General features: G+C 39.5%; 1 protein-coding gene across 1 annotated transcript in view; it reads left to right on the forward strand.

The window, feature by feature from the left end:
• Positions 1-13914, forward strand: part of LOC106520718 (glutamate receptor ionotropic, NMDA 2B) — a gene marked incomplete at its 3' end in the record, with an annotated part of 54902 nt that extends 40988 nt beyond the window's left edge. Inside the window, 1 exon segment of the mRNA XM_014012942.1 lies at positions 13306-13914. Within this exon segment, the coding sequence (XP_013868396.1) occupies positions 13306-13914 (609 nt within the window).
• Between the last annotated feature and the right edge of the window lie 2969 nt (positions 13915-16883).

Genomic DNA, 16883 nt, shown 5'->3' on the forward strand with positions numbered 1-16883 from the left:
CACACACACACACACACACACACACACACACACACACACGCACACACGCACACACACACCACCTTCCACCTCCACAGCAGACCGCACAGACAGTCTTACATGAATATTTATCAGAACACTTGATGAGTTCGCTCATTAGACCAGCATCTCTTTCATAATTTCATGTACCACAGGTTTGGCAGTCGACTCTTGGATCCAGCTGATTTCTCTCCTCATCTGTATGCGCTGCAGTGACCTGCATTGTGGCCTGGTCAAACCTCCATGGAGAGTCAGGGCTTGCTTTCCTGAAATGCTTTCTTAGTGTAAAAATAAAATAAAAATGAAATATTGTCACGTTCTGTCATTTTAGACCTAATCTTTGCATCAGTACACATTAGCCCTGAAGCTACATGTTTTTTAAAAAAAAAAAAGCTTTCATGTGAACAAAGATACATAAATGCCAGCTCTAAAAAGATGCAAAAGAGCAAACCTCGGCTGGCCTCGGTCGCAACCTTTCAGAGCAAATTCATCAACCGAACACACATTTCTACCGGCCACAAGCAACAAACCATTCACAGCAGTAAAGCCTCMTGTCCTGCGGAGATTAATCACAGTGAGAGCAGAATACGTTGTAATTGGAACAGAGTGCTGCTCAGACCCATACGTTAAATACAAAAGTCCAACAAAACACAGCCTGTTTGTTCACCTGTACATCAGCTTTTGATTCATTGGAAAGCCAATTTTTCAGGAACAGTTTGTTTGATATAGCACCATGTTATGTGCACTGTGAGTACCACTTTAAAAAAAATTATTCAAAACAGGAAGACAGGAACAATTAAAGGCCTAGAACTACATGGAGGAATGCATATCACAAGCACCTTTCTGTAAACTGAGATTGTCTTAGACTGTAATGAAGTTGCAGTCATTTTAGAAAAAAATAAAAACTCAAAATGTTACCTCAACATCTGTTARATATACTGAATTAATATTTTTTGCCTTAGATAAGATCAAGCTGTGGCAGCCATGTTGACTTATCTTATGACTGCAAATGTTAAWTTACTCTAGATTGCTTTCTTAGAGTTTCAATTTAATCTATCCAGTGTTTTGTTGCCTGTTTKGCTAAAAAATACTATTACCTACCTTTTTTTTAAGGAGACGAGCAATAAATGATCAAGGTTCTACGCTGTTTTGATTTTTGTTTTATCCCTCAAGTCCCCTGCTTTGTCAATTATCTTCTAACATGAGGCACATTGACCTTGAAGTGTAGTAATTAACCCTCATTTTTGTGTGTGTTTGGGCCCACATAATATCTACTCTTTCAGTCTGGAACATTTAAATCTAAATTTAAGGTTCCTGCCCCAATCAGYTTCATCCTAAAACTAGTGATCTTTGATACCATCAATTTCTTTTCTGAATAAAGCTGGTACAAACTCTAAGAAAGTAATCATTTGGTGTATATAGAGCTCGGTAAAGCTGGTATCAGTGATACTGATCCGATACTGATACTTTGAGCAGATACAATTAATGTGTCTGGTAAATCCAGATAAAGTCATGCATTTCAAATCACTGCTTCACTAAGACGAATGCAAAACATCAGAGTCATTTATTTATTCATTTTAAACTCATGAGTACATTGATGGAGCATCCTCATTTACAATATAGCCAAGCCTATCCAACAGAAAAAAAAACTAAAAATAGGACACAATCATACAAAAAATTGTGTTTAAAGCAATAAATTCAGTAAAAATAATAAAACCATTTAAAATAATTGATGGGGTGCAACAATACATGTATCCGTATCGAACAGTGCTTTAGGTTCAATACACACTTGTATCGAACAATGTAGATGTTTAAAATTTCCTTTATCAGCTTGTCTTCTGAAGATGCTCTGTGTTGAAGGATCAGTGGATYTGTGTTCGACTACTCCACCTAGGCTGCATTTTTGAGCGACTGCAGGTCCACTGAGAAACTTGCTGTTTCAGCAACAGTTAATTAAAAAACTGTACTTTTGAGGTTAAACAAATGTTCATAATTAATTTAAATAAATTACAAGTTAAAAGGGGCATGGAAATTTCTCTTTTTTTGTATTGAAAAAATATCGAACCGTGAGACTGAAGTATCAAACCGAACCGAATCGTAAATTTTCTGTATCGTTGCACCCCTAATAATTGATTATATAAACTACTGTAAAAACGAAAACTTCCATCTTAATTTATGTTACATGAACATATTAACCTTAAAAGTTCTGAACATGTAACATCTACAGAGTGACTGAGCWTGCCGCGCTTACACATTACCCAGGTGGAAGAAAAAGTAGTTTCCGCAAATGGTGTATGATAGTTTGGTTACTTTTCCACTGTGTTCCTGTTAATGATGTACTTTGCATGAAATGACTGAAGAATCAAAGTATCAACATTTTGATTTAAGAATCCATTTTAAAGCATAAAGTCTTCTATTAGTGGTATCAATATTTCAGTATCAATGCGTACATCACTACCGGAAACTGCTGTCGGGTAATGTGAGCGCCTCTGATGAGCAGGTAAACGTTGGACCTTGTCAGGTTCTACTTACCTGAGCGCTGCTGCAGAATGAAAAATGGTAATGCCACTGGCTCGCAGCAGCAGTACAAGTCATACACTTTCTCACAGCAATGTATTTTTATTGAACATATATTGCCATGAAAGTTGGGACACCAACTGCCTTTATGTGTTCTGTCTGTCTGTTGGCTAACTATKACATGACCCACTGGATGGATTTTATTTATCACCAACTCACAGTTCAGTCTGCTTGATTCACCACAACTTGTTGGCTGAAGGATTGAGAGAAAAATGGCTAAATCTCAGTCAGTTGTACACATAYTGAGGTAACATTTAGTGTAGCAGTAGCTGAGAGTAATCTCTAACACATACTCTAAGCACTAACATGACATATTTGATAGGCATCTATCTATGGCAGCAGGTGGGCTTTATGCTGTCTTTTTCAAAGCTAACATTGCAAAGGGTTTAAATTTAAAACAAAGCATAATCCTCTGTAATAACTCAAATTCTGTTTTTATGTTAAAGTTTATAATTGTGGCTTTAAAATCTTCTATGTTCAAGTGGCTTTTTAAAAACAAGTTATTACAATTTAACTCTACATTGAGTTTTTGTTAATTTATGTTTCGTTGGCCAACGGGTGTTTAATGTTGTTGCATATTTTTTCATACGTAGTAGCTCTGATTAGAGATATTATTTCAGGTTTGTTCAAATAATCCAGCAACAATGAGTCCTTTTCATTTTTTTCCATCCTTTTATATTCATAATTGATTCTTCCAGACACAAAAATGCTTTAGTAGCTGGATTTTTTCTTTTTACTTTTTATGTGTGACAGTGTTTACTAAACACTGTGTTGCGAATTCAGGTCCTTCATGTTTTTTTTCCCACTCAGCTCAATTTTGGCAGAGAAGTTGCTTTTTTAGTTTTATGAATGGTGTGAAATTTCTTCCTCACATTTTCTTTTTTTTCCCTAACAGAAAAGTCAGTTTGATAACTCTGACATATTAACTCAATATTGATTAAAAACTGCTATTTTGCATGGTGTCATTTTTGCCTCAGTAGTGTACTGTAACATTTAAAAATATTTAAAACATATTCAAAGGTGCCGATGCATCTGCTTATAACTCCCCTTATTTCTATTCAGTCTTCATTTTCTGTCATGATTTTTAATTTGCTACTCCTGTAACTTTAGAAACACTCCAAGCGAAACATCAATATGTGCAGTTCAATCAATTATAGCATGCTACTGTAAGCGTTTTGGTAGCAGTCCATCAAAACTGTAGAGGCAAGAAGTTCTCATAAATATCAATGAGATTTCATGAAACCAGCAATAAACGACATTGTGGTACTGAACTTTTATTTACACAGTCACAGTTTAAGTTTAATACATTTGTCAAAATTTGACTTATGTTTAACTTTTAACTTTCACAAATTTTACACTTTTTCAGTTTAAGCATCAAATTGTTGCCATTCTTGTTTTCTTTCACCCAGCTTGTCTCTCATTGCTATAAGACTAAAGTTTTCCTGTCTGAACTCCCCAGAGTGCACACATTCAAACTCTATCTGAGCACTGAATCTTTTGCTCAAAACAAGTTTTTAACTTGTCTGCAACAACAAAAAAAAGCTGTAGTTTAATAAAAACTGACGTGTGATGAGTAGACGCATATACTGCTTTTCCACAGTAACTGCTTGAGACCAGTGGTGGGTAAAGTTCCCCTAAAGCACTAATAGGGGAACTAATTTCATAATTAGTGCTTTAGGTCAGGGCTGTTCAACTAAACTGCTCCAGGGGCCACAGTTACTGCAGGTCAACAGCTGAGGGGCCAAACATCCAGCAATTAAAGTTATTATGTAAATAAAGCAAGTATTACAAAGATCTGTTATCTTTGAATTAGTTTATTTTGCTGCATTTAATCATGAATACAACATACAGAACCCTATAAAAGTAGTGATAATTAAACATTATCAAAAACAAAAGGAACACATTATGCCTCCTATTTGACACAAATAATATTTTGACATCTCTGACTTGCCAAATTTTTAAACCGATTTTATTTTCACTTTCATCATTTTATCTTCATCTGCTTGTAGTTTTAACTGTCTTGAGTGTTTATCGAAAAAGTTTTTACCAGCTTCTGGCCAAGATTCTGACGTTTCTGTAGATACAAAACGTCTCTGTTTAACTAAAAGAACTTAGAGTTATTAAAGTAGAAAAACGGGGGTTTGGGCTTAAGAGATAAATGAAGAAATTGGCGGGCCGAACTTTGGTCACTCGTGGGCTGGATGTGGCCCGCGGGCCGCCAGTTGAATAGCCCTGCTTTGGGGCTTTTGCTAATTTTAAAATTTATTAGTGGATTAGCACTTGCTAAATTTAGCCCATAAATTTAGCTAACTAAAATGCTAACTGATGTCTATAAATGTTATTGATCAACGTTAATGTTAACAGCTGAGGGTTAAAGCTGTCACATATTTTTTATATGTGTGTCATTTATCCACTAGGTGACAATATATTGACAACATTTGAACTCAAATACAGATGTGGGATGTCAATGATAAGAATTAAGAGAGCAACATGACAATATGTTGTCTGTTGAAGAATGTTCATGGGTTGACTGGGTTATTTTAGTGCTTTAGAATTAGCTTTTGCTAAAACTTTCAGTACATTAGTGTTTTAGAATTAGGGGACCTAAATATTTGAGCTAGTGCAACTAATATTTAGATTAGTGCAGCCCGCCCCTGCTTGAGACGTATTTTATACTCTGTGTTTCTATCTGTCTGTCTCATTAAGAGTGCTGTCAAGCAGTGACAGACACTGGTAATGAGCCAATGGCAGCAGCTACTTTTTATACAGTTTATAAATCAAGCTATTGCATTTTCTCACCTTTAGAATATTACAAAATAAAAGTCTAAATTATGTTTGGACTTTATAAAAGACAGTTGATTTTGGGGCAGCAGCTGCATTGTCGCCTTTAGATTTTTCTCAGAAATGTTCTAATTTACACAGGTTCTTCTCCCCCCCCCCCCCCACTTTTAGAATATGTTTATAGAAATCTCCAAATTTGAAAAAAATCTACCTTGTTATATTTTTAAAATAAACTTATTAAAAATGTTGCTAAAGGATTGTGTCTTTCATCACCTCGAGCTGCTAGAAACTGTCTGCTGTCTGCGTGTGTAACTGATTCGACTGCTCCGAGCGCCGGCTGGATAATGGGTCAAACGGTGGGTGAAACGCGGGGGCTGGCTGTCGGGGAAACGGGGTCGTTTAGAGTCATAACATCCAATGTTCAACGTGCAGTTTAACACACGGCCTTTGTGTTTCCATATGAGACGTGCTTTGACTCGCTGTGGGACTTTTTAATGGCCTCATCTTTCTGAATGATCATTGATGTTACTCAGTGTGATGGCTAATATATTTTGTGTGTGTGTGTGTGTGTGTGTGTGTGTGTGTGTGTGTGTGTGTGTGTGTTCATGTGCTTGGGAATGTGTATGATGCTTAGAAAAAGAAAGCAAGAGTGTAATTTTAATGTATGAAAAGACATGTCAGCGTGTGTGTGTGTTCATGTGCAAAACAAGATCTCTGTTTGGCAGGTTAAGGGTGTGTGTGTGTGTGTGTGTGTGTGTGTGGGTGTGTGTGTGTGTGTGTGGGTGTGTGTGTGTGTGTGTGTGTGTGTGTGACTGATCTAACAGACTGAAACGATGCACATCAGAGCGAGTTTTGTGCTGGACTTTACTGCTGCATTTTACATGATCAATGATTATTACAAAACGTCTGCTGCCTCTGTGTATATCTGTGTCCATCAGCTGTGTGTGAGTCTGTACATGTGCGCATGTAGGCCTATTTTAATTGTTGCCATGGAAACAGAGTGCTGCCAGAGGAGTCCAGATTCAAAGAGGGCATCTCTTCTTTTTTCTCCTACAAGTCTCACTCCATAACTCTTTCTCAGTGTCTTTCTTTGCTGTTCTCTTTCTTATTTTCCATCCCTCTCTGATTTTCATCGCCCTCTGCCAAAAGGCAAAGACGGTCGATAACGTTTTTGTGTCTGTTACCAAAATATCTCATGGACCACCAAAAGGATTGCAATGGAGCTTGAAGAAAGCAATCTTTGAATGTATGTACAGCTACAACATGTACATCTATCAGTCATAGACATTTGGCTGAAATTGGATGTCGTGTCAGGGGTACGGTCACAGGGGTGGCTGTGGGGGCATTGGCTGCCTTTGAAGTCTGATTGGCCGCCCTGCTCAAACCAACATTGTGGCCTTGATCCGCATTTTCTTGCTCTCCTCGTACTCCAGTTTATGTGTTTGTCTGGTGATTCAATGAATTCATAGTGTTAGGGTTAGCGTTAGCTGCTCCACACCGCCTTACACCATGATGTTGTGTCGCACACAAAAATACGTCACACATGGCACTAACGTCAGTAATTGTAAATTGGCAAATATTAATAGTCGACAGTTTTTCTGATGATTAATTGCGGGCGGCTGTGGTGGAGTGGTTAGGGGAGTCATCCCRTAACTGGAAGGTTGCTGGTTCAATCCCCCATTCCAGTCGTCTCAGTMGACACTTCACCCGCCTTGCCTACTTATGGTGGTCAGAGGGTCCGGTGGCGCCGGTGCATGGCAGCCCCACCTCTGTCAGTGTGTCCCAGGGCAGCTGTGGCTACAATGTAGCTTACCATCATCAGTGTGTGAATGGGTGAATGTCTGTAAAGCTCTTTGGGGACTTGATAAAGCACTCTATAAGTTCAATCCATTTACCATTTAATTGCACACAATATGGTTTTTCCCAACCCTACTCAGATGCTGCCCGTTATTCGCTCCCCACTGCCGCAGTGAGTAAAATCATAAAATTAAAACTAGCCCACTTTAATATAAATAAAACATCTAACTGCTTGGCAGCTTTGAAAAAAAATTGCATAAATTAGGAATGTTTGTGAGACAAGTCCATCTCAGTGTGCAGACAACCTCTTTTTCATTTATTTATTCATTAATTTTTTTCCTCAGCTACGTACAGCAATCAACAGAATTAGAACAAACATAAAACTACATCAGCTCCGACTGTAAAATTAAAGTAAGAAAGTAAAAAGTTTGCGGCAGGGCTGTGAGATGCAGGCTGTCGTTTGAGAGGTGGGAGTGATATTTGGACTTCATGAAATTTGTGCTCGAAACCTGATCATAGAAGTATGTTGAGGCAAAGATGGACAGGACTTTTTCATTTTAGTATACGTACTAACATTAGAGTTTAGATTTATGGCCTAAGCCCAAACTCGATCTGAAGTTCAGGCCTGGTCGGGCCAAAATTACATGCTTGTCGTTGATGAAAGACAGAAAGTATTGTCAAGAGTTGAGTTCAGTTCACTGCACAACAAATTTTTAAGTGGCCCTGCCCTGCTTTGTTCCTATCTGATTTATTTAAAACATTCAAATGATAGTCTAAAAATAAAACCACTAAAAGCTCAGTTAGAATAATATGTTGGGTTTACTTCGGGCTCGGGCCTCTAATTAGAATTAATTAGTTGGATTGGACTCTCGAACACGTCTATGGGCAAGGGCCGGGCTGTGTCTGATTTTTTTAGGCCCAATCATAACTCTACCCTGCATGTCTGGAAAAATCATTCCATGTTTCAAAAACCAAGTTTCTTAAGCTTTTGGTATCACTTTGTGCTCTTTAGTGAGAGTGGTCCTCGGACGGGAAACTTATTTTCCCTTCTGAATCTTTTTCCAAATGCAGCTTGCTTTACAATACAGTATTTGCACAATGTTAATAATGACAGTTATTATTTTTCATTGAGTTCTTTAAGATACAAAAAATAAGACCATTTGCCTTCTTACCAACATCCAGTACAGCGCACAAAATCCTCATTTCAACAAGGCGGTCTGCATCACTTTTTGCACCTATTGTCATTCACACACAGTCTTTGTAAATGGCAACACCCCCACTAATAGCTCTGTAATTTTAGTTTGCCCAGCAATTTAGCACTTGTTATTTGGGATCTTCATAAATCAACCTCATATCTTGCAAAGTTGTAAGAGATTGCTCATAGTGTTATTTTTTTAAGGTTTGACTAAAAACGGCCACAAAAATGGTGATAAGCAGACCTTTAACATTTTGCTAGCTTTGCTTCTACTCCTTAGTTCAGCCCGTCTCTCTCTCTCTCTCTCTCTCTCTCTCTCTCTCTCTCTCTCTCTCTCTCTCCTGCTTCTCTTATCATCCCTCCCACCCCTCCATTCTTCCTGCAGAGTGGTGTGCAATTGAATATCAACACAGGGACCTGTAAATTAGCGCTGACGAACCTCCAGCAATTAGTTTTCCCCACAGAAGTTGTTCTGTCATCTGCGCGCACGTCCMTTTATCCCTCTTTCAATCTTCTTCTGCTTTTTTCCTCCTCTCTGTCATTTCCTGTCTCGTCAGCTGTCAGCTTCAYGGGGTGGATATTGTTTTAGTGTTTCTTTTTTTCTTTTTTCTTTCCAGTGTTGCAGCTTCCATCTGCCTTGTTAGCGGCAATCGTATGTGAGATATACCCACAATGCACCACTCGAGTTTATGAGCATCAGCCTTGCTGCTATCTCTGCCCACAAAAAGTGAAGTGAACATCTATTCCCACCTACACCTACTCTGACTATATGCTGATAAACTCAAGGGGACAAATGCTCTCCCACTCAGTCAGATGTAAACACACAAACATCTTTCTCAGAGAGCTGCTTTTTCACGTCTGGTTTTCTTTATTTCTTTTTGTCTCCAGCCGTGTTGCTGGTAGCATAGCTGTGTAGCTTTTTTGTGTTACTGTCTCACCTGACCCTTCCACCCATCTGCATCCTTATTCTTGAAAGACGCACAGGGATAGAGGGAGTCAGTCAGAGTGAGAAAGAGCTGTACAATTAAGCAGATCAAGTGAGGAGGGCTGGACAACAAATGTCTGGGGTAAACAACTGCAGTAAGGGCTGAGTGAGCAGGGCGGGTGTCGGTTAAAGCCATTTGAGTTGTCTGGAGCGCCTCCGCCATCAGTCACTTAATCAATTTCAGCATCATTCAGTTTGTCTGCTTCTCTAGAATTCTGCATCACTCATCTCACTTCAGACGGTTTGTCAGAGCTAGCAGGGAGTTGTCCTTCCCTCCATCTGCCCTTTCAGTTGTTTGTGTTTTGTTGCTTTCTTCTTTTCACGTTCCTTTTCAGCATTTCTTATTCTTTCCTCTTTTTTTAGTGATGTGTCCTTCTCAAAGGGAAGTACTGAATCAGAAGAGCTGACTCCCATCATGTGAGAGCCAGCTCCTCGTTTTTTTTCCCCTTTTCTCTGGTCTTGTGACCAAATCACATAGGACAAGGGTATTCAACTGGCGGCCCGCAGGCCACAGCCAGGCTGACTTCTGCCCAGCCCACCAATAAGCACCTCCTCCAAAAAAAGGAAATTGTGTTTTTTTTAAAAGAATAAATACACAAAATTAGACAATTATAATGCTTCTTATAAAAGCACCGAGTGCTAAAGTGTTTATGAACACACAAAGAATTCATATTTGCCAAGTTTAGCTGAAAAATGAGGCTACAAATGATAAGTTAAGAGCAGTTTGGAAGCCAAAAAAGCTGTGTTTCCATTGACCATGAAAAKGCGCAAATTAGAATTTCAAAAATAAATTTGCTCAATGGAAACACGTCAATTTCGAAAAAAAAATTACGTTTTTCGACAAAATGTTTTTACGCTGGGATGAGGTGGTTTTTCGGCCATATCGAAATTGGTGTTTTTCGCAAAACTGCAATGGAAACACTTTTTTCGCATCACGGGAGTCACGTGATCAACAACCGGCTGTTTCTACTGGTGAAAAAGACGAAGAAGAAGAAGATAACAGGAAGTAGAAGCAGTAGGAATATCCCAGAAGTAGTCAAAGAGAGTAGAAAACTCACCAACTACAGTTTCCCAAAAACACAGCATACGTAGCCGCTCCCAAGTAGGGGCTTGTCGCTGGAAAGCCTCGATAAAAGAYGCCGATGTCTCCTCTGACGATGATAGCTAGTGTCGCGGTAGCAATATGCTATGTGTTTACATCAATTGCCGCCATGTTTGTAATGAATTATCGCGAGAACAAACTTATTCACGTGTGACTTTAATAGTATTTCTTAATGGAAACACTGCAGTTTCGAAACTGTGTTTTTTCGACTTTTACAGAATATCRTCAAAGTTTTGTGCACATTTGCAATGGAAACACAGCTAGAGTYGGCTCTCTGAAAAGAGATGAACTTCCCATCACTACGCTTTTTAAAGGACCAACATCTTAAATGTAATGCAACGTCATAACATTGTGCAGAATTTTTTGCTTCATATAAAATGAGTCTGTCACTATAGTCTATCTATCATTCTCAGTGTTTGGTTTTTGGCTTTAGTTTGTTCATTTGCCTCCCTGCGTGTGTATCATTATCTGTCATTTCCTCAGTCCTGCCATGCCCATCCCTGTTTCGTTTAACTCAGCTGTTTCTCATCTCCTTGTCCACCTCAGCTCATATAACCTCACAGTGTTCAGTCCAGGAAGTGGTGGAGCATTATGCATTATACATGCCATGTCTGGCATTTCCCTCCAGGAACTGTAAGTTTTGCTGCCACATCAGCATTTTGTTTTCTTTTGCAATGAAGTGTTATCGTTTGTGTGTTTCAAGCACAGCAAAGAGTGCTTATCACAACTGAGCCTACTCTGTTAGAAACAGACCCTACTTCGACAGTGGCTCAAGAGGTAGGAAGTTCATCCTGTAACCGGTGGGTTGCTGGCTCAAACTTTGGAGTCCAWAGAGACTTGATAAGGTGCTTTATGAGCACAAGTCATTTACTATCTACTTTGAAGTTTTCCTATTTAGACATAACAGGCTTTTATTGGTAATGAAAATAAAGCACATCAAGTCAAGATGTGAACTGCAACGTGAGCCACAGACTGAAGGCATCTCTACAAGAATTGTGCAACAATACGTGTATGAGTAGTATGAATCTAAAAAACGAACATAATACCTGCCTTCTTCTATTATTGAGAATTGAACCTGTGAGATTCTATTTATTGGAGCCACCTTGTGCTTTTTATTATTTTTTTATTTTTTACATTTTTAAACCAGCATGTGTGTGCTAGCAATGCAGGGCTTACCGGTATTATGTTCAAGTTTCAGTCATGGCTTTTAAAACACCAAATTACAGTTAAACATATTAGAAAGATGAATATTTGAACATGCAATAAACAAGGTCAGAACTACATAACTCAATGAGCTTAAAGTGTATCCCCCCCAAAGGATAACTCCGCCCCAAGGCAAAATTGCAAAATTACATGAAGCCTTTTGTTGCTGAGGCATTGTGTGTCTGTGTGTGTGTGATTGTGTCCAAGTGATGTTAGCCGCTAACATGCTAATACGAAGCTGTAACAGACGTTCATGCTATGCTAGCTGTTCCAGCACCTGACTACTGCAGGGGCGTGTCTTAGAGAGAGGCTTTTTATCAGAACAGGCCGCTGTGACGAAACCGTGGAGAAGACACGTCATGGTGGAGAGCCGTTAACCAATATGTAAATTAGACTGCAGTAACCAATGCTCAACCCATAGTGTGCAGCAAAGACGWTTTTTGGACCAAATATTGCAGATTTGAACAAATACGAACAAAAACGTCAAAATTAGCACAGAAATAGTACTATATAACATTTTAGACACATTCCAGACAGTTTATCAGCTAAAAAAGTTAATTTTGGGGTAAGTTACTCTTTAAAGACCTGGATGATGACATACAGTATCAGAAATATATTTTGTTTAACAAGGGCAGTGTCTGGTTTGTTTATGTGGAGGGGCGGGAGTAAAAAATTGTACTAGAACCAGTTAATATGGATGCTGGCGTTATTCCAGCTTTACTTTAAATATCTAGTTTTTTTTATGAAGAGTGGTGAGAACAAAAGGAGAACAATCAGTTTCAATGAAATAGGCCATAACTTTTCAGCAAAACCACCCAAAAACAAGCAGTTTCACTCGTTCTTGATTTTTTWAAAGAAAAAATCATCCTTCTGTCCATCAAGTTGAATTTTTAAATATTATATTTGTGTTTCTTTGATTGTTTTAATGATGTTTTCTGGTTTAAGATGACCTCCAGCATTGCCTTTTTTGTGCAGCTTTTGTTAAAGAGCTATGCTTCCTTGTAGCCTTTCAAATTCCTCTCTACAGAGCTGAGTTTATTGGTTCTAGTAACTAACCAAACAACCAATAGAGACTTTAAAGGACTCTAATTGTCAGAGTGTTGAGATGTCTCTTTTTAAAATGAAGTCTGTCTTGTTTTATAGGATTGCCATTTTGTAAAGGCCAGCGATAATAATTTAGCAACAATGTTACATGCACCTGTTGCCATTAATTATGCATATGAAGACAACACATCAGTACTGATTATGCTCTTTAAATAAATCAGCCAGCAAGCAATTCTAGAATACTTCAGCTCACGTGGGGAAGTCTACAGAAAAAATGTCCACAGGCTACAACTCCAGATCTGATTGGTTGACAAAACTGTCTACCTGGATTCTTAGAATAATCAGGGATTCCAAATTCTGCCCAAAGACCACATTACAAAAAATTCTAGATTGTTTTTTTTCTGAACCAAAACTCAGTCATCCAAGCAAGTAAATTATTATTAATTTTAATCTGTAACAGATGTTTTTATTTAACTGTATTCAATCAGTGTAAGATGTTAACTTGTGTTTCATTCTAATCGTCACCATACCTTCTTCTTTTTATTCATTTTCTTTTGATCTTTCTTCATTAAATCTCTGTCTCCTTTTCTTTTGTCCTTTCAGGTATTACTGACCCCCACCTTCATTATGCCTGTCTGCGGATGCTGCAGTTCCTCCCCGCCTCGAGGTCGTGCTGGGGCCTGCTTCTCCCCACTCGTGGTTGCCCAAGTTCAAGAACGATGTCGAACTCCCCGCCGACCTTCTCCTCTATCACCTCACCGCTGCACAAGCGCCTCCCTTTGCTTGCCTCTTTTCCTCCTGCTGCTCTGCCTTCTCCACCTGCCCCCGGCCTGCCACTCCAGGAGAGAAAAGGGCGGGGCAGGTGGCGGATGGGGCAGCAACAACTTGGCCCTGCCCAACAATTTAGAGGGCCTCAGCATTGCCGTCGTCCTGGTGGGCAATTCCAGCGAGGTGGCACTGGCGGGGGCCCGGGAGAAGGACTTCCTCCGCATGGAGCCCAACGTGGAGGTGCTGACCATGAATGAGACYGACCCAAAGAGCATCATCAAGAGCATCTGTGACCTGATGACGGAGCACTGGCTGCAGGGCGTCGTGTTCGGAGACGACACCGACCAGGAGGCCATCGCTCAGATCCTGGACTTCATTTCWGCCCAAACCCATATTCCCATCCTCGGGGTTCGCGGGGGCTCTTCCATGATTATGGCTGCCAAGGTAGGGCAAAAGCAAAAGTTACTGACATTTGTAGAAATTGCAAACAAGTATGTGTAGGTGGTTTGAGAGTTGGAAACATAAGAGGGCCGTTTGTTTTAAACAATGAAAGTGAATTGTTGGTCAGTAAGATTTAATGCAGTCTTGCTCTTAGCAGTGATTGCAGTGATAAAAAACGTACTTCAAAAAACACTTGTGCCTTTATTCTAGTTTATGCTTTCACTTCTGAATATCCATCATTGAAGGCTTATATATTTTAAATGTGTTCCACTGTTCCACCTTTAACAGCTTTTGATAACACCAACAAACCATGCCTTCACATCAATTTATTTTAGACTCAAAACTAAAATTTAATCTTCCAAAGTTTACACACATTCTTTATTCTTCTTACTAACAATTGGGGCTCCAAATGAGAGTATTAAAGAAAAAAAAACACTTTTGTTAATGGACTCTTTATGTCTAAAAGTGGAACTCTTATGGGGAAATTGAAATGAGTGATTTGACTGAATTCAAGTGACTCTCAGCTTTTCTTGTGCCACCATATGGGTTCTGTATTAACTCTGTGTGCAGAAAGACAGGCAGGCTTAGCTGGGGGTGGCAGGGGTGGCGGCGATGGTGGGGGTTCTCTGATTTGAAAGCCAAACTGCCAACAGAAAAGATGCCAGTGACAGGATCAGCTGGAGATTGAACCGGGATGGAGAGTTAGATCTCTGCCTGTTTACGAGGCCTCGCTTAATGGGATAAAGCAATCTGCTGATGATTTATCTGGGGCCTACTGGGATCTGGATTTGGACATTCAAAAATAAATAAATAAAATATTAGCTCGTTCAGTTAGTGGTTTGTACATAAATCAAACTGAGCTGACGAATACAGTGCTCAGAAAACAATTGCGACCTGATGTGTGAACAGTGTGCTGGCTGGTCTTTGAKCTGAAGTTTCAACAAGTTGCTTTTCATTCACTTTATTAGTTTGTTGCAGAACAGAATTTTATTTGGACCACTGCACTTTGGGCTTGCAGTAACATCATAAGAAAAGGTTTCTAAGTTGAAAACTGTTGGCCCCTTCAGGCCCACGCTCAAGCTATAACACGACACTTTTACATGAGTCCTGCCAAATGAAGTCACTGGTTTATCTTTGCGATCCATATCTCCACAATGTCATGCCTGCTTTTGTCTGCTGACCCTCTGGTGTCAACAGGTTGGTGTGCTAGCAGAGACATAAGCTGCAGTGACATAGTGAGTCCGGCGGGCACAGCTGAAGCGCTTCCTTCTGCTTYGTCTCATTCCAGCTCAAAGGGAAGATGTGGCAGGGAACAGTTCGCCCATTTAAAAATGCGCTCGTCAATGAACAAAAAGACCTCTGTGCATTATATACATCTCTGCTTTCCTAATCTTTGTGTTGCAAAAAACACCTGCCTTTAACCTCCATCCCCCAAAATTTTCTGTTTGTGTGTGTGTATGTGTGTGAGACTGTGGCAATACAGTTTTCTTCATTAAGTGCTTAAGTGCACCAGGCTGTAGGAAAGAGCAATATTTCTGTGGCGAAGGTTTAAATGGATTTCCCCGGGCACGAGTCAGAGTGTTCCTCTCCTGGGATCCTTCTCCTGGCTGCACCAGAGCCCCCGAGAGCGAGGCCTGGGTTGCTCTTAGGCTGTGTCTCCAAAGGATTTGTGTCTGCCTAATGGACTGAGACAATGAAGTGGTAAAAATACGATCAAGACGGATCAGAGGAAAAGAGAAATGGAGACAAGTGGGAAAGTGGAGTAATTGAGATAGTAGGGGAAAGAATGAGATCGAGCAGAAAATATTGCGCTTTGAGCGAAAGCGACTAGGAAAGAAGAGGTGGCTCTCGGTTGGAGGGTTTAGATTGGATCAAAAAGCTCAAAATAAGTAGATTCTTTAAGTGAACATAGCAAAGATAATTATTTTACTTATGAACATCAGACGACAAGCAAAAAAACCCCCAAAAAACAGAGAACAAAATGTGAAAGAGTTGCAAAACTTAATTCAAAATTGGCTGTGGTGTTTTTTTTCCAAGAGTAAATATCTCAAGAAAATGGACAGAATGTGAAATGAGGATTGCCATATGAGTTGTTCATCTTTGGCCTTGTGTCACACAAACACTCACAAACGTGTGCACCTGTCAAGATTGAAGGCCAGATGCTGCTATTTCAGTTGACACGACAACCCCTCTTTTTTCATGACATATCTGAGGAAATAAAATATCACGGAGCAACACAGACAGCAGAGAGTACAACATTTTGAGTTTTAGTGAGGGCTGAAGAGGACAAGAATTCAGTGGACTAATTCAAGATAATTCCATAAAGTGTACTCTCCGGAGCAGTCTAATGTGCTGCTGCACAAACAGTCAGGCTGAATTATGATCAGAATAATATTGTTCTGCTTTCTCACACACACACACACACACGCACGCACACACGCACGCACTCATGCACTCATGCACGCACGCACGCATTCACACACGCACGCAACTTTTTTTACGTGTTTGGTGATGAAAGCTAAGCACACCGTTGCATTCTTGTGGGGAATACAGTCAAAAGCTCAGGTCATTAAACAGCAAACCAAAGGGTCCAGATTTTAAATGTCTACGTTTTCAATAAAACATATACACTTATCAAAAAATGATTGCTCACATACAAGCCTTGTTAGAAAATGAAAATACTCTTGTTAAAATCTGCTGCATTCAGACTAGATACACTGAGGCTTGTTTAAAATGTATGAAAGGTCTAGAGCTCCTTGACGGAATTCATTCACAAAAACAAAGACAACAGAGACCGCTATGATGCAATTCAGTGTACAAACAAGTTAGGCAACAATGCTGCCATGCAGATGTGAATAAATTTGTCTGTACCCTTTTGTTCAAGAAATAAAAACCCRCAACAACCACCGAAACAACTTGATATTCACAAATGTAACAACAGGAAAAAAACCAGACTAAAATCGACTAATGAA

The sequence above is a fragment of the Austrofundulus limnaeus genome, unplaced genomic scaffold (genome assembly GCF_001266775.1).
Source record: "Austrofundulus limnaeus strain Quisiro unplaced genomic scaffold, Austrofundulus_limnaeus-1.0 Scaffold96, whole genome shotgun sequence".
NCBI classification, from domain to species: domain Eukaryota; kingdom Metazoa; phylum Chordata; class Actinopteri; order Cyprinodontiformes; family Rivulidae; genus Austrofundulus; species Austrofundulus limnaeus.